At 44.0% G+C, this 22219-nt stretch overlaps 1 protein-coding gene across 1 annotated transcript; it reads left to right on the forward strand.

Moving 5' to 3' along the window:
- The first annotated feature begins 3825 nt into the window (after positions 1-3825).
- Positions 3826-11215, forward strand: LOC123425658 (exocyst complex component EXO84C). Its single transcript, XM_045109359.1, has 7 exons — positions 3826-4098; positions 4635-4729; positions 5366-6404; positions 9147-9665; positions 10287-10475; positions 10600-10736; positions 10837-11215. The coding sequence occupies exons 1-7, from the start codon at positions 3979-3981 to the stop codon at positions 11075-11077; spliced, it is 2340 nt and encodes a 779-aa protein (XP_044965294.1). The 5' UTR covers positions 3826-3978; the 3' UTR covers positions 11078-11215.
- Positions 11216-22219: the final 11004 nt, after the last annotated feature.

The raw sequence follows: 22219 nt of genomic DNA on the forward strand, positions 1-22219 counted from the left end.
AGCAGTATCAAGCATAGCATCTCTAGCAGTATCAGGCATAGCATCTCTAGCAGTATCAGGCATAGCATCTCTAGCAGTATCAGGCATAGCATCATAAGCATCATCAAGCACAGGCGACATATCAAGATTTCTAGCAGGAGGTGGTGTCGCAAACTTACTCATAACTGAAGGTGAATCAAGTGCAGAGCTAGATGGCAGTTCCTTACCTCCCCTCGTAGTTGAGGGCAAGACTTTGGTTTTTTGATCTTTTGGATTCTTCATAGTGATCAGCAGATATAAATCCCAAGTGACTCAGAGAATATAGCTATCCTTCCCCGGCAACGGCGCCAGAAAAATGTTGTTGACGTGCAACTATTCCTGACTTGATGCCTCCACGACAATGGAGCCAGACAAGAGTTGCTTCCAGTTGCTCAACAATTAGAAATTGTCTTGCAATAGCCCACGAGCGCGTGGGATTGCGACAGTTTTCGAGGGTAGAGTATTCAACCCAAATTTGTTGGTTCGTGCGACGGGAAGTGAAAGAATATTCTCAAGTATTAGCAGCTGAATGTGTCAGATTCAACCACACCTAAAACCCAAAACCAAGCACTTCTCCCATTGCAAGAATCATAGATCTAGTTGGCCAAACAAAACCCACAACTCGAAGAGAATTACAAGGATATGAAATCATGCATAAGAGAGATTAGAAGAAACTCAAATAAGATTCATAGATAATCTGATCATAAATCCACAATTCATCGTATCTCGACAAACACACCGAAAAAGAAGATTACATCGGATAGATCTCCATGAAGATCATGGAGAACTTTGTATTGAAGATCCAAGAGTGAGAAGAAGCCATCTAGATACTAGCTATGGACCCGTAGGTCTGTGGTGAACTACTCACGCATCATCGAAGAGGTCATGGTGTTGATGAAGAAGCCCTCCGTATCCGAATCCCCCCTCCGGCAGGGCACCAGAACGTGCCCCAGATGGGATCTTGCGAAGACAGAAGCTTGCGGCGACGGAAAAGTACTTTCGATGATCTCCTTATTTTTCTGGGATTTTAGGGAATATATAGGTGGAAGACCTAGGGCATAGGTGGCCCAGGGAGCCCACAAGCCTGGGAGGTGCGGGCCTCCCCTGGCCGCGGCTAGGGGGCTTGTGGGGTCCCTGCTGGCCCCCTGCCCTGATTCTCAGGCTTCCCGATCTTCTTCTGTTTCGGAAAAAATCTTTTTGGAAGTTTCGTTCCGTTTGGACTCCGTTTAAAATCCTCCTCTGAAAGGGGTCAAAAACATGGAAAAACAGGAACTGGCACTTGGCACTGAGTTAATAAGTTAGTCCCAAAAAAGATATAAAAGGCATACAAAATATCCAAAGTTTGACAAGATAATAGCATGAAACCATCAAAAATTATAGATACGTTGGAGACGTATCAAGCCCGCACTTGGGTAAAATATCGTGACCCCCTTTGTGATGTTACCATCTATCCAAGATCAACGACTCAGGACCCCCTACCCCGAGATCCGTTGATTTTAGCACCGTCATTTCTCAATATGGTGAGCCGAGCCCCGCCCCTCCGTTACACGAGCGGTACCGGACCCTTGCTCGCTCTCCTATGCTTGGCGAGCACCCATCAACACTCGGGATATCGACATGAACTCCATCCGAGCTTTGGTAGACCCTAAACCATCATCATTGGGCTCGGTCCGCGGCTAGGACATTCATCACCGACAAACTCGTGGGAGAATCCAATCGTAGAATTGTTGCCCCAACCACTCCATTCGAAATGCGCGACATCTCGAGAGTAGGCCCTCGTGAGAGGACCATCGTACCATGCATGATTCACCCCTTTGGTGGCCTTCCCGCCTTCAGCAACCCCATGGTTTCACCCATATTGGAGGCCACACCTTGCCCTGCCTCCACCATATGCAAGGACGCCACCGCTTTGCAGCACCCCGCCACAGGAATCACATGCATAAAATGTGCAATAAAGGAGCACACATAACATATGGGCCAACCCATATACACTTTTTGTGTGTCTTTCTCCCACGATTTTGGAAGGTTCTAAAAATATTTTTTTCTCTATGTTTTCTTTTGTCAGCCTTTTCATTTCCCTTTTTCTTTTCTGTTTTTTGAAATACTCTAACAATTTTGAAGTAAGTAAATAATTTTTGAAATTCGGAGGATTTTTCAGAAATTCATGAACTTTTTTGTAATCGAGGAAATTCATAAACAATTTTTGAAATTTGAGATCATTTCTCAAAATTTCACTAAAACTTTCCTACAACTAAAAAAAGAAAAATGTTAAGTTTTTATTTGGTGAACTAGTCTGATCACCCCCTCTAGATCTACTTGTGATCCTACAACTTGGCGTACACTTCAAGGCGTATTTGAATGATCAACATGCTATCCCTAGTTGTAACTGACATACTTGTAACTCTAGATACCCTCGGTGCCTATATAAGCCGTGGGCTTTAGTTTGTTGAGGCAAGAATTTTAGACTAGAACACAATCATACAACCTCGAGGTAAATCCTCCTGTACTTTGTACCCCATCCACAGTTAATACAATACAAGCAAGACGTAGGGTTTTACCTCTTAGAGAGGGCCCGCACTTGGGTAAAATATCGTGACCCCCTTTGTGATGTTACCATATATCCAAGATCAACGACTCGGGACCCCCCTACCCCGAGATCCGTTGATTTTAGCACCGTCATTTCTCAATATGGCGAGCTGAGCCCCGCCCCTCCATTACACGAGTGTTACATGACCCTTGCTCGCTCTCCTCTGCTTGGCGAGCACCCATCAATACTCGGGATATCGACATGAACTCCATCCGAGGTTTAGTAGACCCTAGACCGTCATCATTGGGCTCGGTCCGCGGCTAGGACATTCATCACCGACAAAATCGCGGGAGCATCCAATCGTAGAATTGTTGCCCCAACCACTCCATTTGAAATGTGCGACATCTTGAGAGTAGGCCCTCGTGAGAGGACCATCGTACCAAGCATGATTCACCCCTTTGGTGGACTACCTGCCTTCAGCAACCCCATGGTTTCACCCATATTGGAGGCCACGCCTTGCCCTGCCTCCACCATATGCAAGGACTCCACCGCTTTGCAGCACCCCGCCACAGGAATCACATGCATAAAATGTGCAATAAATGAGCACACATAACATATGGGCCAACCCATATACACTTTTTTGTGTGTCTTTCTCCCACGATTTTGGAAGGTTCTACAAATATTTTCTCTCTGTGTGTTTTCTTTTGTCAGCCTTTTCATTTCCCCTTTTATTTTCTGTTTTTTGAAATATGCTAACAATTTTGAAGTAAGTAAATATTTTTTGGAATTCGGAGGTTTTTTAACAAATTCATGAACTTTTTTGTAATTCGGGAAATTCATGAACAAATTTTGAAATTTGAGATCATTTCTCAAACACTTTTGGAAATTGAGAACATTTTTCGTAGTGCAGGACCATTTCTCCACATTGTGAACATTTTGCAAATTCAGGGACAATTTATGAAGTCCGGATTTAAAAAAAAAACCATGGACATTTTTTAAAATTCGGACCATGATTTCATATTCTTGATATTTTTTTTCAAATTCATCAATAATTTTTGAAATCCGGGACCACTTGTCAAATTTGTGAACATTTTTAAAGAAGAAAACCAGAAAAGGAAACACAAAAATAACCAAAAGAAGGAAAACTTAAAACGAAACAGGGGGGCCCTGCCGAGGCCCAAGCCGACGGCTCCCACCTGCACCGTAGAATGGGCAAAAAGAGAAGGGGGAAAACCCGGTGACGCCCATGGTAGCCCTCCGGTCGCTGCCGGTGGGTGACTGACCGCCCCCCATAACGGCACTCCGCTCCACTCCCACGGCTCCACCCCTCTTATCTCCCTTTCTCTCGTCTCCCCTGCCGCTTGCTCACCGCACGCCCGCAAACTCCAACAGGCTTTCGATTTCGGGCCAGCGCCCAAGGAGGCTCGGCGGCCATGGGGAGGCCGGCGATGGAGAGCAGCAGCGAGGAGGAGCTGGAGGACGACTTCCCCGGCCACGAGTGGATCACCCCTCAGTCCTCCATCCGCGCCGCCTACCAGTCCCAGACGGAGAAGGTGGCCTCCCTCCCCTCCCCCGCCCCCTTTCCCTTCCTAGATTTCTCCCCGTGTCGCCGCCGTCTTCCCCTAACACTCCTCCATCCGCGCATTGTTGGGGTTCTTTTCTTGGCTACTTCTTGCTTCTGCTCCTGGCTGCTCGTGCTTTTAAGCTAGATTGCGATTTTGGATCTAGAGCGGGCATGCCCGTGGCGGCGTGTTGCAGGGGGCAGTCGCTTAGAGAAAATTACCTATGCAGCGTTCAGTTACCGAGCCCTTTGTCTCTTGGGGGATTGGTAACTACTAAAATCTGATCTTCGAATCTTTGATTATTCAATATGCGCTGTTCTGTGGAACAGTCAGTTCAACTGGGGCCCCATCACAGCACAAATACAAGTACACCGTAAGCTAGCTTGGCCTTACTGCAACGAAATTGAATGAGACTGCTGATCTGCCTGCATCTGTCTGTTGAAGCCGGTGGGGACTCTGGTGGTTGCCCGAACCATCTCATCAGTGTGGTGACTGTACTCGGTGAGTAACGCTGTTGTGTTTAACAGGGTATCAGGAAGATCTGCTCCGAGCTGCTGGAGCTGAAGGATGCCATCGAAAACCTGTGCGGGAATATGCAGTCGAAATACCATGCTTTCCTCAGGTAACACTAGGAGTTCCATTCCGTTCTGGATTGGAAAAAACGTCTCTGTGACTGTGACTGATGCCCTTTATATTGTTGTTTATAGTTTCTGCTGTTCTGAGTTTTATCTTGTTGGCCATTGGATCTACACGGTTTGATAGTCTAGTAGTTGTACCTGCCTAGACTAGGACTTGCAACTAAGACTATTTGGTCACCTCATTGAAACATGTAGGTTGCTGCTGTGTGCCAAAAGGCCAAACTCTTGCAGCTGGTCCTTACACACTTGAGACTTGACACTTCCACTGAAGTCATACATAGCTGTTAAAAAATATGTATCCCTAAGAATTAGAAAAGTATTGGCGTGTGTGTGCCATTGCAGTGACTTGGATATTTATAAAAGAACATCCACTACGAGTACATAAGCACTATATATTCTTTCCAGTGCAGATTATGTTGAATGTTGGGTAACTTGAAACCACCTTGACTGTGAATGGATGGTAACCTAACTTTTGTCTAAGTGCATCAATACTCTACCTGATGCACCATTCAACTTCATTCAGTCAGTAGAAATTTGACTATGAACTATATACTGTCTTGTGTTTCTATTCTGCACAATTCCTTACATTTATTGCCAAACATTTTTATTTATTCGTGCAGAATATCCGAGGAGGTTGTTGAGGCAGAGCAAGAGTTAATTGAGCTGCAGAAGCATGTATCTGCCCAGGGGATGCTTGTACAAGATCTGATGAGTGGTGTGTGCCGGGAACTTGAAATGTGGCAAAAGTATAGTAAGGAAGAGCATGCGGTGGAAAAGGATTTTCAGTGTGAACTTAATGAAATTTTGTGTGTTGATACTCAAGACCCTAAGCTTATTTTTCTGGACGAAATAGACATTTTGCTTGCAGAGCACAAACTAGAAAAGGCACTGCTTGCCCTGGAAACTGAAGAGAAGAAATATATGGTTACAGACGATTCAGGCAAAGAATCAGATGCAGAGCTTTCTGCCTATAAGACAGCACTGCTTAAAAGGAAATCAATTCTTGAGGATCAGCTTGTTAGGTATTCAGAACAGCCATCTTTATCTATTACTGAACTAAGAAAATCTTTGTCTGGTTTAATTAAGATTGGTAAAGGCCCTGTAGCCCATCAAGTACTTCTAAAAACCTACGGTTCACGTCTTCACAGAGATGTTGAGGCATTTCTTCCCACCTGTTCAGTCTACACAGAAACTTACTCTGCAACCTTGTCGCAACTTGTTTTCTCAGTTATCTCAAAGGTGTTGAAAGAATCTAGTACACTATTTGGAGATAGCCCCATGAATATGAACCGGATTATCCAATGGTCCGAATCTGAAATAGAAGCTTTTGCACGTTTGGTTAAAGAAAATTCTCCTTTGCCTGAGAGTGTTTCTGCATTTCGTTCTGCCTGCATATGCGTACAAACTAGTCTTGCTCACTGCTCTTGTCTAGAATCACATGGGTTGAAATTCTCAAAGTTACTTATGCTACTATTGCGACCTCATATCGAAGAAGTGCTTGAACTGAATTTTAGAAGGGTAAGAAGAAAGATTATTGATTCAGCAAGGACTGATGATATTCTGCTTCTCGCTCCTCAAGAAGGATCACCGCCATCTGATTCAGTTGCCCCTAAGATGATGCTTACAAGCAGTGGAAAGAAGTTTATGTCAGTTATCAATGTGAGTTCTCGCTTTATTGATTATGGTTTGTTGGTATTTTCATTCTGGATATACCATATTCTCATAGTGTGTTACTGTATATATGAGTCCAGTTCCATGTAATGTTGGATTGCACAATTTGGTTTTGAGTATTTGAGTAGCCCTGTCTGTAATCTTGACATGTATAACATCCCATTTATTCCATATGTGGTGAACAACTTGCACCATGCCTCCAGGTACTTCTGTAAGTCACTAAGTTTCTAACATCTCATGAAATACTTGTTTAACCTTGTCTCGTGTGGCTGACCTAACTGGTGTAACACCTATTTCATGATGGTAGTCAACACATTCCCGACAGATGCTAGTTAATTAATACGAGCAACCAAGCACAACTGTAATAACTCCCTGAGTACACCTATGTAGAATCGTTAAGCGCAATGTACTTGCACGACTTAGTGCAGAGAGATGAGTTAGTTTAGACAACAAAACTCTATTAGCGACTAAGTCTTGCTCATGACCGTTAGCATGTCTCCCTGTACATCTCGTCACATAGGCCTAGACATATGGATCTAGCATGTTTTGTAACTCAGGTTCGTAGCTCCGCACGCCTCTGCACATGCCATATATACACCACCAATCAATGGAAATATTCGGTGTCAAATTACTCTCTTGAATCTTACATGGTACTATCAGTTACTGCTTTCTAAAAATCATCCGATCCTCGCTTCCGCAATCCCAGCGCCATGGCCGACGACAACTCCTCCGTCTCCTCTGGCCACAACACCAATCCTTTCACTGCCACCTCTCCCACTGCTTCCTCCATCCATGTTCCTATCCGGCAACACGTCCTGTCCATCCTCGACCTTCAGGAGTCGAACTACACCGTATGGTGTTCCCTGTTCATGACCGTCTTTCGTGTGTACAACCTTGTTGACCACATCGATGGCTTCATCGACGCCCGCCTCCACCTCGACGGCATGGATTGGACCGCCATCGGCTCGTGCATCGTGAACCGGGTCTACACGACCATCTTGGCGGAGATACTCGCGATCATCGTGAAGCCTGATGAGACGACACACTCGGTCTGGCTCGCCATACATAGTATCTTCCTCGGTAACCGCGCGTACCGTGCCGTCTACGCCCTCCACGAGTTCTACAACTTGTATCCAGTGGCGGACCTAGAATCGCAGGCTTAGGGGTGCCACAGCTCAAAGTTTACACTAAACATCATCAAAATCTCACCGAATAGTCTGAAAATAGCAACAACTTGATGGATATTTAGTGTTAAGCATATAGTAAAATTAAATTTGCAACTTTGGAGGGGGTGCCAGGGCACCCACGACACCCCCACTAGATCCGCCACTGCTTGTATCAAGGTGACCCTCCTCGCCTCAAGCAGCTCGCTGACATGCTTTGTGATGCTGGCTTCTCGATTGCCGATGAGGGCTCGTCCTCAACGCGTTTCGCGGCCTCAAGTCCAACAACAGCCAGTCGGTGAGCTTGTATCAAGGTGACACTCCTCGCCTCAAGCAGCTCGCTGACACGCTTTGTGATGCTGGCTTCTCGATTGCCGATGAGGGCTCGTCCTCAACGCGTTTCGCGGCCTCAAGTCCAACAACAGCCAGTCGGTGATCAGCATGTCGCTCCACGGCCTGCCCTCCTTTCACAATTGCCACTCCTTCCTCGATCAGGAGGAGCGGCGCATCCGGCAGACGGCGGCCCTGGAGTCTGGCATGGCGCTCCTAGTGCCCTCTCAGAACGGCTACCGCGCATCGGGCAACCAGGTGGGTTCCTAGAACGGCTCCTCCTCCAACTCTGGGCAGAGCCGTAAGAACAGCGGTGTCTCTCAGCGACATCAAGGGGCTGCATGTGCACCCACTGATCAGCAGTTAGCAAATGTTATGACAACAGCGGTGGCTCTCAGCGACATCAGGGTGTTGCATGTGCACCCACTGATCAGCAATTAGCAAATGTTATGACAAAAGACCTACCTCGTCTTCTTTTCGACGGTTTTGGTCCAGCCTCTGCATCGTCTCCGGCAACGACCTTGAGTCTGCGGCGGGGTGTTAGCCCTGCCCACGGCCTTAGCAAGTCTCCCCGTACATCTCCTCACGTAGGCCTAGTCGCTCTGGTTGTTAGCCCCGCACGCCTCTGTACATGACATGTATACACCACCAATCAATGGAAATATTGTGTGGCAAATTATCCTCTTGAGGCTTACAACCTCGATTACATTTTTCTCTCCAACTGGTTTGGAGATTGCATTTGCCCTAAACCGGTTAACTCCTTTGAATCTCTATTGATATTGGCCTTGGCTCAAGAGCAAGGACACCAAACTTTGATCACCTTTTTTTTTCCATCTGGCTTCGAGATTGAACTTGCCCTTAACCGGTAACCTCCTTGGAATTCTTTGTTTAGACCCTCTCTATTAGTATAGCCATTGGCTTGAGAGCAAGGACCTTATTTGATCGCTTAGAACCTGATAGAGGGAAACTCACTCGCTCGAGATATGCTTAAGCTAGCTCAGGAATAGTAGTACTATTTTTATATGCCTCAAAGAGTAGCCTTTTACTCTCTTTCATATTAAGACTACTAGGCCATTTTACTGGCTAAGCACCTATTTTTGAAATTTTGGATTGAATACTTTGCTGGAATAATCTTAAAGCACAATATTTTGAAGTTAATTTCGTTCCTACTATATTATGTACTTTACTAGATATCCGATCATTTAAAGCAGCTAACATCTGCATGTGCTTCTTATAGGATCTTTTGGATCATGTTACCCCAATGACCATAGTTCACTTTGGTGGAACAATTTTGAGTATTTTTCTCCAGCTATTTGATAGATATGTCGAAACACTTATCAAAGTGTTGCCTGGACCTTCTGAAGATGATAATGTAGTTGAGTCAAAAGAGCCTGGAGAATTAAAAGCTGAAAATGATGCGCAGCAGCTTGCACTAATTGGAACTGCATATACCATAGCAGATGAATTATTGCCAGCAGCTGTATCTAAGTTTTTTGATATGCAAACCAAGAAGAAAGAAACTAGTGGAACGAGTGAAGGCCTTAGTCCTGGGTCCATATACTCCACAGAATACAAAGAGTGGAAACGTCATCTACAACATTCATTGGACAAACTGAGGGATCACTTCTGCCGACAATATGTCTTATCCTTTATTTACTTGGAAGGGAAGTCACGATTGGATGCTAGAATGTATTTGGAGGGGAACAGGGATGATCTTTTTTGGGATTCCGATCCCTTGCCTTCACTACCTTTCCAGGTGATTCTGTTTTAATGAAGTGATTCACATCTCGTCTTGAAATGTAAATTTTACCGTGTTGCTCATTCTAGTGTCCTTTGTCCATATTACTACCTCCATTCCTAAAAGTAAGGCGTATTTTGTTTCGTTAAGACATGTATTTGACCAATAATTACTCCATCAAATACATCGTTATATGCATAAAATTTGTGTCACTCGATTCATATCTATAAGTACTTTGTTATGATAGTGATTTTGTATCACATAAATCAAATATTAAAACAGCAATTGTTGGTCAAAGTCTTGTCTTGACGAAACGAAATACGCCTTATTCATCAGAACGGAGGTAGTACAAAAATACACATAATATTACTTGGGACCACTACTGAAATGTATCTGCTTTGGGAAGTTACATGTTTTGTGTTTATCACCTTTATTGATGACCATATTATCGGGACTTGTGCACTGAAGGTTGTTTGGGACAGTGGTCTTTCTTTCCACAATCTTCTTTGTTCAGTAAATTTTGTGTAGTGTGAGACATATAGTTTTAGGTCGTAGAGGAAATGTGTAAATAAATATTGCGCTCATTGTAATCACACCTTGGACAAAACATACCTGCCTAACCTAAGCATTTTCTTTTAGGCGTTGTTTGGAAGGTTGCAGCAGCTAGCTAGTGTTGCTGGTGATGTTCTACTAGGCAAAGAGAAGATACAGAAGATTTTGCTTTCAAGGCTAACTGAAACGGTTGTCATGTGGCTCTCCAATGAGCAAGAATTCTGGGATGTCTTTGAGGACGAGTCCATCCAACTCCAGCCTTCTGGACTCCAGCAGGTATCCCATATCAAATTTCATGTTTGCTTTTCGACGGAAGGAGCGCCCCGCTCCCATTTCCATATCGAAACTTCTGTTACTTTGATGTAAATAGTAAAGGTACCAATCTTTTTGCTCCTTTCAGCTTATTCTTGATATGCACTTCCTCGTTGAGATTGCGGTATGCGGACGGTACCCGCACAGACCAGTTCAGCAGCTTGTGTCAGTAATTATTACTAGAGCAATCGCAGCTTTCTCGGCAAGGGAAGTTGACCCACAAAGGTCTGTAATCGAAATCTTAACCGTTTCTTCGGTCTGTCCATTGCGTGTTTGTCTACCGATGAACTGAACATCATCATGTTCCCTCATCTGAAATTTTCAGTGCTCTTCCGGAGGATGAATGGTTTCTTGAGACTGCCAAGACTGCGATCAACAAGCTCATGCTAGGGACTTCTGGATCTGAGTCCGACCTCGAAGCGCCCATCGCGCCACACGACGACTCATTATCAGATTCTGAGGATAGCATTTCAAGTCTGTCAAGTATAGGGTCTGAAGATTCATTTGCTTCTGCAAACAATGATGACCTAGAAAACCCTGTTTACTTCACCGATCCTGACTCGTAGAGAGTTGGCCCCATCTTGTAGATGCGAGTATAAATATTTCAAGCTCGGTTATCCTGTATACCTGTCGGAGATGTCAACGGTAATTATTAGTATTATTGTTACTACAGTAGCTGTCAAGTTTATTTGTTTGTCCTGAAATCGTTGCTTTTCCTAAGCAAGGCATGGTAATTCTTTATTAGGCGCATACAAGGTGCATCAACAAGAATCTACTCCCTCTGTCCCTAAATGTAAGTTCTTTTTAGAGATTTCATTACGAACTACATACGGATGTATATAGACATACTTTAGAGTATAGGTTCATTCATCTTGCTTTGTATTTTAGCCATAGCAAAATCTTTAGAAAGACTTATATTCAGGAACAGGGGGAGTAAGTTGTAGCTGGTATTGATCATCACACAGTTCTCTCGGCACAAACGGACTCTCACTTACAACTCCAGACTAAAACACATGGATGTATAAGCAAACACTACAATTAGCTGCAGCAAATGACTTCATATTCTCTTGCTCTCTGTATCTTTAGAAGCACATGTCGAGGAGGCAACAGCAGCAGATGGCTGCACAGCTGAAAAAAAACACAGATCACAGATGATGAATATCTCAGTGTACATCAAATCATCAATATCCCTAGTGTTTTTGCAGGTTTTAGAAATTATTATAATGGACATGAATATATGGCTTGTAAAAAAAAAACAGATCACAGCTTGAGTAGTGAGTTGAGACGAGACGTGAAAGCTTACCATCCTTCCAAGAAGGCCTTGTCGCCGCGGCTCTGTGTCTGCGCGGGCTGCGGAGCACCCATGGCCACGTCGTGGTTGGTCGGGTAGCCCGGCGGCGGCGGTGGCGCAGTCGGCACGTAGTACGCCGCCGGAGGCGCCGCCACCACGTAGTTGGCCTGCGGCGGTGGGTACGCTGCTCGCCACCACGCCAGCAATAATAATAAGGAAAAGAGAACCATCAGTTCACGCAAAGGTAAGCAGCGAGCACGGGCGCAGGAATCGTTTTGGAGTTCTGTGGAGTTACCGGTGACCGGAGCCTGCTGCTGCTGGTTGAAGTAGCTCATGCTCGACCAGACGCAGCAAGGCTCGGTGCAGCCGCTCGGGTGGTGGGAACTGGAGACGAAGACGAGTGGTCTGAGAGGCAAATGCAGGTTATATATATGCTCAATACGTGCGGGTGAAGCAGAGGTACGTCTTCGGGGACGTTGGGCTCGAGGTTGCACGAGCCACTGAGCGTAGCTAGGAGGGACGGCCGGCCGTTTGGGTTGCGAACAAAACCCGGCGGAGTGCTGTATGCAGCGTGGAGAAATAATCAGATTCAGACAGGATCTCGGCCGGCAGGCACGGGAGCCACTGGTTAGCGATGGCTCCTTTGGAAGTCTCGCAGCAAGCATTCCTACGCACCGTCATTTGACGTGTTCTTAACCATCGTCATGTGTTGCGTTTTGAGTTTTTTCGAATTTTTTATTTTTCAACACCTATTTTTACTCTTTTTTTATGTTTCGGTTTTTTATCAGTCTTTTTTAGTTTTTTGAAGATTTTTTTTTTAAAATTGTGTAAAAAATATGTGTTTTTACTACATGCATGATTTTGCTTATGGTTTTGTCTTCGCGAGAGACTTGGCCGTGCCTCTCGGAAACGAAAAAAACACGTTTTTTTTTGCGAGAGATACGGTTTTGCTTCCGCGAGAGCTACAACCGTCTCTTGAAAAGAGAAAAAAAATAACGTGTTTTCTGAAAAAATAGAAATGATCTTTGAAAGAAATACTTTCTAGTCAGTGATTTTGGGTAGGCTCTTGTGGACCGGAAATGTGCAAGGTTTACCGAGAAAGGAATTGGGTCTGGGCCAGGAGTGGCAGTGCAACGAGACGGCACAAATCCATATTGTTTGGGAAAGGCCGATGTAGTCGTTTTCTGCGAGGGCTTCACTGCCCGTTTCAGTAGAGATAAAAAATGAGAGTTACTCCCTATATAAATTAATATAAAAGCATTTAGATCATTAAAATAGTAATTTAAAGAAATCTTATATGTATTAATTTATAGAGGGAGTACTTGTTAGCGTGTTTTTTTTGGAAGCCTAGCAGTGAGCACTGTCATGCGTCGCTATTTAGCGTGTTCTCAGGGAGCGTCATTTGTCGTGTTTTGAATGTTTTTTGATTTCCTTTTTGCGTTTTTGCCTTTTTGGATTGTTTTTTTTTTATTTTTTGTGTTTCGGTCTTTATTATCTTTCTAACGAAAAAAAATTATTTATTTTTTCGTGAGAAACACGTTTTCTAATTTTTTCACGAGAGGTACGGTTTTGCTTCCGTGAAAGGCACGGCCGTGCCTCTTAAAAATGGAAAAAACACATTTTCTATTTTTTTGGCGACATGCATGGTGTTGCTTCCGCGAGAGACATGGTTTTGATTTGGCATGAGAAACGGTTTTGGCCTTCGCGAGAGGCATGGCCGTGCCTCTCAAAAAAATGTGTTTTCTGTTTTCTTTCGCAAGAGGCACGATTTTGTTTTTGCGAGAGGCATGACCGTGGCTCTTGAAAAGGAAAAAAACTCGTTTTTTATGAAAGACACGATTTTGTTTTCGTAAGAGACACGACCGTGTATTTTTGAAAAAACCCCCGCGAAAAACATGTTTTTTGTTTTTTTTCTATCGCGAAAGGCGCGGTATTTTTGTTCCATTTTTTTTGTGAAAAAAGTTCGTCAAAACCTATCGACATGGGATCTAATTTCAAAGATATCGATGCGACAAACCCAATGATAGAAACGGTTCGAGATTTAAACGCATGGTTTAGAAGATAAAACATTTTGAAAATATAAATCTGAAAAAAAGAAAATTACCAGGTTGCGACAAATAGCACACATGTAGGGCATCACTTGTCATAACCTGAGAAGATGAAAATGATTTTTGAAAGGTATACTCCTTAATTATTGATTTTAAAAAAAGTTTTATTTGCCTAAGAAATATGTACTAATAGTCTAGTACTAAAAAACTGTAACAATAATACTAAGCGATAGTTAAAGAAAAAGTAGCGGTAGTTCTAAAGAGAGCAGTAGTATGGACTCGGCTCATTAAGCTCATTAGGGTGGAAAGTCATGTCTTCTTTCCGAGCTCATTCAAGCTCGGGGATAAACAGTAAAATCAAAAATAAATAAAAAATATTCTAAATGTTCTATTTTTTTGGGAGAGAATATTGACAAATGTTTTTAGTGCTTGCAAAATTTCATCAAAAAAGGACATTCGTAGAAGTCATGAAAAATAAAACAAAATCAGTATTTTGTAATGTTGTCGAAAATAATTTTTTTGGAGCATCATTTTTTACTATGAATTCCACAATTTTTATTTTGTGATGAAATTTTATGAGCACTAAGAACTTTTGTCAATGTGTATACCAAAAAAGTCAGAATTTTTTAAAATTTTAAGCTTTTTTCAGAGGTATTGTTCACTCGAGCTCATTTGAGCTCGGGCTCGCAAACACCACATCCCATTAGGGCTCGACTTATTATACTCGATATGCTTAACGAGCAGAAAAACACTACTCGGCTCAGTTCGTGTGAAACTCGCACTCATGAACATATGTTTTTACGCAAAGAAGGGTTCATATCTATTATAGAAGTTTACCATAAGTACAAAGCACTTTAATATAATAAAACTACATTGAGGTCCATGGATCATCAAACGACCATTACTGTCACGAGAGCGAGTCGTCGATGCACTCGAGCCTGCCTAACCTTGTTGATGATAGCCAGGAGTCTTCATGCAAGTGCCTTTAAAGACCAATGCTTTACAGCCACATTCATCATCGTTGAACCCTTAAATCGATCGAAAATGTCTCACACCATAAGCCGCCTCCACGAAGACGGGTTGTGAAAACCAAACATCATCGCGCAAGGGGGCGTCAAGAATCTATGTCAAAACTTTGCTGAATCAACGCCGATGGATGAACTCGAGAAGGATTAGAACCCGAAAGAGCATCTCAAGATAAGATGTCACCATCTGCTTGAGGCATTCATTATCCAAGTCTTGCGGCCTATGGGAAGAGAGTATGGATCTGATTTTTACAAGGAAGCCAATGACCATGGAAGGAGGTGCGCTAGTTTCTATCTTCTGTGGGATAGGTTGGATTGTTTCATATTACTAGTGACACACGCTTATATCTACTAGCCACTAATAAGATTTTCATGATTTAAGAAAAATATTAATAGTATCCTGGGCCACACGCATTAGGCGATCAAGGATCCATGTTGTGTTGCTGTGGTGGTGGTGAGCAGAGGAGGCACCAAAGCGACCGGTGATGACTCGCAAGTATAGGGGATCAATCATAGTCCTTTCGATAAGTAATAGTGTCGAACCCAACAAGGAGCGGAAGGAAATGACAAGCGGTTTTCAGCAAGATAATTTCTGAAAGCACTCAAATAGCAGTAACAAGTAGAAATAGTAACAATGGGTGCAACAAGGTAGCCCAATCCTTTTGTGGCAAAGGACAGACCGAAACAATTTCTTATAATAGGCAAAGCGTTCTTGAGGGCACACGGGAATTTCATCTAGTCACTTTCGTCATGTTGGGTTAATTTGCATTCGGTACTTTGATAATTTGACATGTGGGTGGACCGGTGCTTGGGTGTTGTTCTTACTTGAACAAGCCTCCCACTTATGATTAACCCTCCCACAAGCATCCGTAACTACGAGAAAAGTATTAAGAATAAATTCTAACCATAGCATTAAACACAGGGATCCAAATCAGCCCCTTACAAAGTAGCGCATAAACTGGGGTTTAAGTTTCTGTCACTCTCGCAACCCACCATCTAATTACTACTCCACAATGAATACCCTTAGGCCCAAAGATGGTAAAGTGTTATGTAGTCGACATTCACATAACACCACTAAGGGAATCACAACATTCACATCATCAAAATATCGAACGAATATCAACTTCACATGACTACTTGCAACATGACTTCTCCCATGGCCTCAAGAACAAAAGTAACTACTCACAAGTGATAAACATGTTCATGATCCAAGAGGTATTAAATAGCATACTAGATCTGAACATACGATCTTCCACCAAATAAATCATAAAGCATCAACTACAAGATGTAATCAACACTACTAGTCACAACCGAGGTACCAATCCGAGGTTCCGGTACAAGATTGAGCACAAGAGATGAACTAGGGTTTTGAGAGGAGATGATGCTGATGAAGATGTTGATAAAGATTGACCTCCCCAAGATGAGAGGGTTGTTGGTGATGAAGATGGCTTCGATTTACCCCTCTCGGAGGGAAGTCCCTCCGAGAGGGAAGTTCCTCTCGCGGAATCGCTCCGCCGGAGGACAAAACTGCTCCTGCCCAGGTTCCGCCTCGATACGGTGGCGCTTCGTCCCGAAAGTCCTCTCTTGATTTTTTTCAGGTTAAAAGAGAATTTATACCAGAAGATGGTCACTATAGGTGGGCGAGGGGGCCCGCTAACAACTAGGCCGCACGAGGGGGGCTGGCGCGCCCTGGTGTCTAGTGGGTGCCTAGTAGCCCCCTTTGGTACTTCTTTGCTCTAGTATTTTTCATTTATTCAAAAATAAATCTCCGTAAAGTTTCAGCCCATTTGGAGATGTGGAGAGTAGGTATCTTTGACGCAGCTTTTTCAGGTCCAGAATTCCATCTACCGACATTCTCCCTCTTGATGTAAACCTTGCATATTATGAGAGAAAAGACATTAGAATTACTCTACTGTCGTGGGAATGATCCTGACAATAGTACCAGGGGTACGAACTAAGGGGCGAAGTCTAGCTAGGCGCAATGGATACACTCAGATGTACGAGTTCGGGCCCCACTCGGGAGTGGTAAAGACCCTACGTCTCGAGCCCCGATGCTAGTGTTTTCTTATGGGGTGTATGAAAGTACAAAATGCTTAACCCTTGAGAGGGAGCCCGAGAGTGGCTTATATAGAGTGTCCCACGACTGTCCGAGCACCATCACTAGGGCATTTAATGCTAATAACTATGGGAGTTACTAGAAACGGTGGTTTTAATTACAATGTTACACGTAACACGGGTCTTCATAGGCCTTCACGCATGTGTTTAAGTACTTGGCCATTGCAGTCCCTTCATTGTCCCTGCCTTGCTGTGGACCGAGTGCTGGGGAGCGTCCGACTGCCGCATAGCAGACCGAGTGACCTCACGTGACCGAGTGAGGTTGAAACTATCACGATGACTTGTAGGACACTAATGTCCTTACGAGTACTTAGGTGGGCCCTATGGAAACGGGTCCGTAGGCCTACCCTTAAGTATAACCCCGTCAGTAGCCCCCGAATCAGTAGAGGTTTTCTGGCCGAGTGAATGACTCCCATGGTGTTTCGGAGACACGGGGGTCGCTGTCAGAGGCGGCGTCATTCAGACTCTTAGATAGCCACTATAGATTCAAGAGCAAGAAATCCTGAATGTCTGGGCATGCCCGAAAGTTCACATTCGGTAAGATCGAACACCTTTCGGTGAGATTTGTTCGATGATTCGGACGATCATGGGCCCAGAGCTCCATGTATCTAGTCGGTGAGCCGGAATGGATCCCACTCGTACCGGGGTAGGGGCGACCTGATCACCTTTTTTGTGTTGCCCGAATGATCGGGGTCCCATGGAGGGACAGGTGGGAAGAGCGTTCATCCCTTCTCATCACACGCTGTGGACGCGGAGTCCATTCGGGTCGCGAGGGGGAGAGGTTTCCTCCGCAGATTTTGAATTGAAGGCGTGCACAGGGGCGGCGAAATTGGAGGCGACATGGTTAGTGGAGGTAGTGGCGTGGCGCCCTGATAACCCACAAGTATAGGGATCACAGCAGTTTTCGAGGGTAGAGTATTCAACCCAAATTTATTGATTCGACTCAAGGGGAAGCGAAAGAATATTCTCAAGTATTAGCAGCTAAGTTGTCAATTCAACCACACCTGAAAGATTAGTATCTGCAAGCAAAGTATCAGTAGCAAAGTGGTATGATAACAACGGTGCCAGAAAAAGGTCTGTTGACGGCAGACTATTCCTGACTTGATGTATCAATGGCACCAGAAAAGTCTTGCAGCAGGTAACAACAAAGTAACAAGTAACAGCAGTAGTGATAGCAGCAGCAAGTACCAGCAGTAGTGACAACAACAGCAAGTAACAGCAGTAGCGGCAAAGTAACGTAACAAGGACTAGTAGTAAAGGACTCGTAGGCATTGGATTGGTGATGGATGATTATGCCAGATGTGATTCATCATGTAACAACTATAACACGGAGAGATAAGTAACTAGCTCCCGTTCGTCAATCTAATGTAGGCATGTATTCCGTATGTAGTCATACGTGCTTAGGGAAAAGAATTTGCATGACATCTATTGTCCATCCCTCCCGTGGCAGCAGGGTCCTAATGGAAATTATGGGATATTAAGGTTCTCCTTTTAATAAAGAATTGGACCAACACATTAAAACTTGGTGAATACATGAACTCCTCATACTATGGTCATCTCCGGGAGTGGTTCCGGCTATTGTCAATCTGGGGTTGCCGGGTCATAACACATAGTAGGTGACTACAACTTGCAAGATAGGATCTAAAACACACATATATTGGCGACAACATAATAGGTTCAGATCTGAAATCATGGCACTCGGGCCCTATGACAAGCATTAAGCATGGCAAAGTAGTATCAACATCAATCTTAGAACATAGTGGATACTAGGGATCAATCCCCGTCAAACTAACTCGATTACATGATAGATCTCATCCAACTCATCACCGTCCAGCAAGCCTACGATGAGATTACTCACGAACGGTGAAGAGCATCATGGAATTGGCGATGGAGGAAGGTTGATGATGACGATGGCGACGATTTCCCCTCTGCGGAGCCTAGAACGGACTCCAGATCTGCCGTCCAGATGAAGAACAGGAGGTGGCGGCGCCTCCGTATCGTAAAACGCGATGAATCCTTCTCTCCTTGATTTTTTTTTCCGGGCGAGACGGACTAAATAGAGCTGAGATTGGAGGCGGTGGAGCAACGTGGTCTCCACAAGCCTGCGAGGCGCGGCCACATCCTCCGCTGATTCTTGCGCCTGTATTTTTCATTAATTCCAAAAAAATTCTCCGTAAATTTTGAGGTCATCCCGAGAACTTTTATTTCTGCGCAAAAACAACACCATGGCAATTCTGCTGAAAACATCGTTAGGCCGGGTTAGTTCCATTCAAATCATGCAAATTAGAGTCCAAAACAAGGGCAAAAGAGTTAGGAAAAGTAGATACGACGGAGACGTATCAACTCCCGCAAGCTTAAAGCCTTGCTTGTCCTCAAGCAATTCAGTTGACAAATTGAAAGAGACAAAAGAAAAACTTTGACAAACTTTGTTTGATCTTGTTGTTGCAACTATGTATAACTCATATCCAGAGTTTCAGCAAGATCACAAGCAAACCACATAAGCAAATGACATCTAGGTCTCACAGTAAACTCATATCAATGGCATAATCAACTAGCGAGCAAATAATAATAAGTCTCAAACGTCAACACTTCAATCAAAACAATGGTATCTCACTAGCTCTTTCTGAGACAGCAAAACATAAATGCAGAGCACCTTCAAAGACCAAGGGCTGACTAAGCATTGTAATTCATGGCAAAGAAGATCCAATCACAGTCATACTCAACACCGTTAAAAGCAAAGCATAAAAAATGACAGAGGTGCTCTCTAATTGGTGCTTTTATAAGAGGAGGATGACTCAACATGAACATAAATAGACAGGTCCTTCGCAGAGGGAAACATTGATTTGCAGAGGTGCCAGAGCTCAAGCTTTAAAAACAGAGATAATAATTTTGGGTGGCATGCTTTCATTGTCAACGCAATGACTAAGAATTCTCACCATCTTCCACGCTACACATGCTATAGGCGGTTCCCAAACATAAAAGTAAAGTTTTGACTCCCCACCACCAATGAATCACACTCCACGGCTAGCCGAATCCTCGGGTGCCGTCCATACCAACATAAATCCTGGGGGAGTTTTGTTTGCAATTATCTTTCTGATTTGAGCATGGAATTGGGAATTCCAATTACCGACCCCTTTCTCGTGAATGATAGTGAATAAACACATATCGCGGATAACACTCCTAGCATGGAAGATACTGATAGCCCCCTGTCACCACATGAGCGGTTCGGGCATGCAAAACAGATTACTTCTTGAAGGTTTAGAGAGTGGCACATGCAAATTTACTTGGAACGGCACGTAGATACCGCATATAGGTAGGTGTGCTGGACTCATATGGAACAACTTTGGGTTTATATAAGTGGATGCACAAGCAGTATTCCCGCTTAGTACAAGTGAAGGCTAGCAAAAGACTGGGAAGCGACCAACTAGAGAGCAACAACAGTCATCAAAATGCATTGAGATTAACTAACATTGAGTGCAAGCAGGAGTAGGACATAAATCACCATGAACATGAATATCATAGAGGCTATGTTGATTTTGTTTCAACTACATGCGTGAACATGCGCCAAGTCAAGCCACTTGAAACATTCAAAGGAGGATACCATCCTATCATACTACATCATAGTCATCTCAAAATTCATGTTGGCAACTAAGGCAAACCATTATAAGCTCCTAGCTAATTAAGCATGTCATCAGAAACTATGATCTCTAAGTTGTCATTGCAAACATGTTTCTCTCACAACAAAGCTGAACTAGGAACAGTGAGCTAGTCATATTTATAAAAACAAAATAGCTCGAGTTCATACCAGCTTTTCCAGGCTCAGTCACTTCATCATTTATCGTCATTATTGCCTTTGACTTGCACGACCGAATGATGTGAACAATAATATGAGTGCTCGTGCGTTGGACTAAGCTGGAATCTGCAAGCAAACACAAAGGAGAAGACAAAGTAATATAGCTCTTTGACAGATAAACATATATGCATGCGAGAGCCACTAAACATTGTAACCATGGTCTTCTACCTTGACCCAAAGAAAAAGAAAACTATTTACACGGGAAAACTCCCAACAAGCAAAAGAAGAAAAATAAAATCCTTTTGGGTTTTTCTCAAACTAGAAAAACACACGAAAAGAAAATGAGAAAAAGAAATAAACTAGCATGGATGATACAGTGGCAAAGTGTGAACACCGACTAACAAAGTGAAAGCGTAAGCAAGAATATAAAGTCGGTGAGAAACACGTACTACCCCAAGCTTAGGCTTTTGGCCTAAGTTGGTCTACTCGCATGGATGGTCCGGGCGATACCCAAAATCATAATGAGGGTTGTACGGAGCGCTTCAGCCACTGCCTGAATAGCTGCCTCATGGAGACGAGCAGCCTTTGCCTTCCTCTCATACTCCTCTGCCTCTCCTCTGGTTATGTAATATCTTTGTTTTACCTGAAAGTCAAAGAAGGCAGGGGCAGGAAGGGTAATATGGAAAACACGCTGCCGGTTAAATATCAAACGGTATAGGAGGGATTCATCATCCCCCTCAAGGAACTAATAGCGTGTCAAAGCGGTGCGATCAAGGAAAGCTGTATGGAGCGGGGGATCTCCTTCGCGGATGGGTACTTGATACGTCCATTTTGCATCATGCTTTCATGTTGATATTTATCGCTTTATGGACTGTTATTATACTTTGTGGAACCTTACTTATGCCTTTTCTCTCTTATTTTGCAAGGTTTATTTGAAGAAGGAGAATACCGGGAATTGGAATTCTGGACTGGAAAAGGAGCACGTGTGAGTCCTCTATTCTACGCAACTCCAAATGCCCTGAAAATCAATGTGGATTTTTTTTGGATTTTATAAAAAATACTCGGCGAAAGAAATGTCAGAGGGGAGCAACCAGGGCCCCACAAGCCTGGTTGCCGCGGCCTACCCCCCTGGCCACGGCAACAGGGTTTGTGGGCACCCTAGCGACCCACTGGCCCCCCTCTTTTGCTATATGAAGGGTTTCGTCCGGAAAAAAAATCAGGGTGGAGCTTTTTCGTGGATTCTCCGCCGCCACGAGGTGGAACTTGAGCAGATCCAATCTAGAGCTCCGGCAGGACGATCCTGTCGGGGAAACTTCCCTCCGGGGGGGGGGGGGAATCGTCGCCATCGTCATCACCAACACTCTTCTCGTCGGAGGGGAGGCATCTCCATCAACATCTTCATCAGCACCATCTCCTCTCCAATCCCTAGTTCATCT

Source organism: Hordeum vulgare, chromosome 2H, assembly GCF_904849725.1.
Source record: "Hordeum vulgare subsp. vulgare chromosome 2H, MorexV3_pseudomolecules_assembly, whole genome shotgun sequence".
NCBI classification, from domain to species: Eukaryota; Viridiplantae; Streptophyta; class Magnoliopsida; order Poales; family Poaceae; genus Hordeum; species Hordeum vulgare.

Bases quoted from the DNA above. Each gene is read 5' to 3' on its own strand.
- LOC123425658 (XM_045109359.1), top strand. From the start codon at position 3,979: ATGGGGAGGCCGGCGATGGAGAGCAGCAGCGAGGAGGAGCTGGAGGAC. The intron at 6,405-9,146 runs GTGAGTTCTCGC...TGCTTCTTATAG, and splicing joins AGTTTATGTCAGTTATCAAT to GATCTTTTGGATCATGTTAC. The intron at 10,737-10,836 runs GTCTGTAATCGA...TGAAATTTTCAG, and splicing joins AGGGAAGTTGACCCACAAAG to TGCTCTTCCGGAGGATGAAT.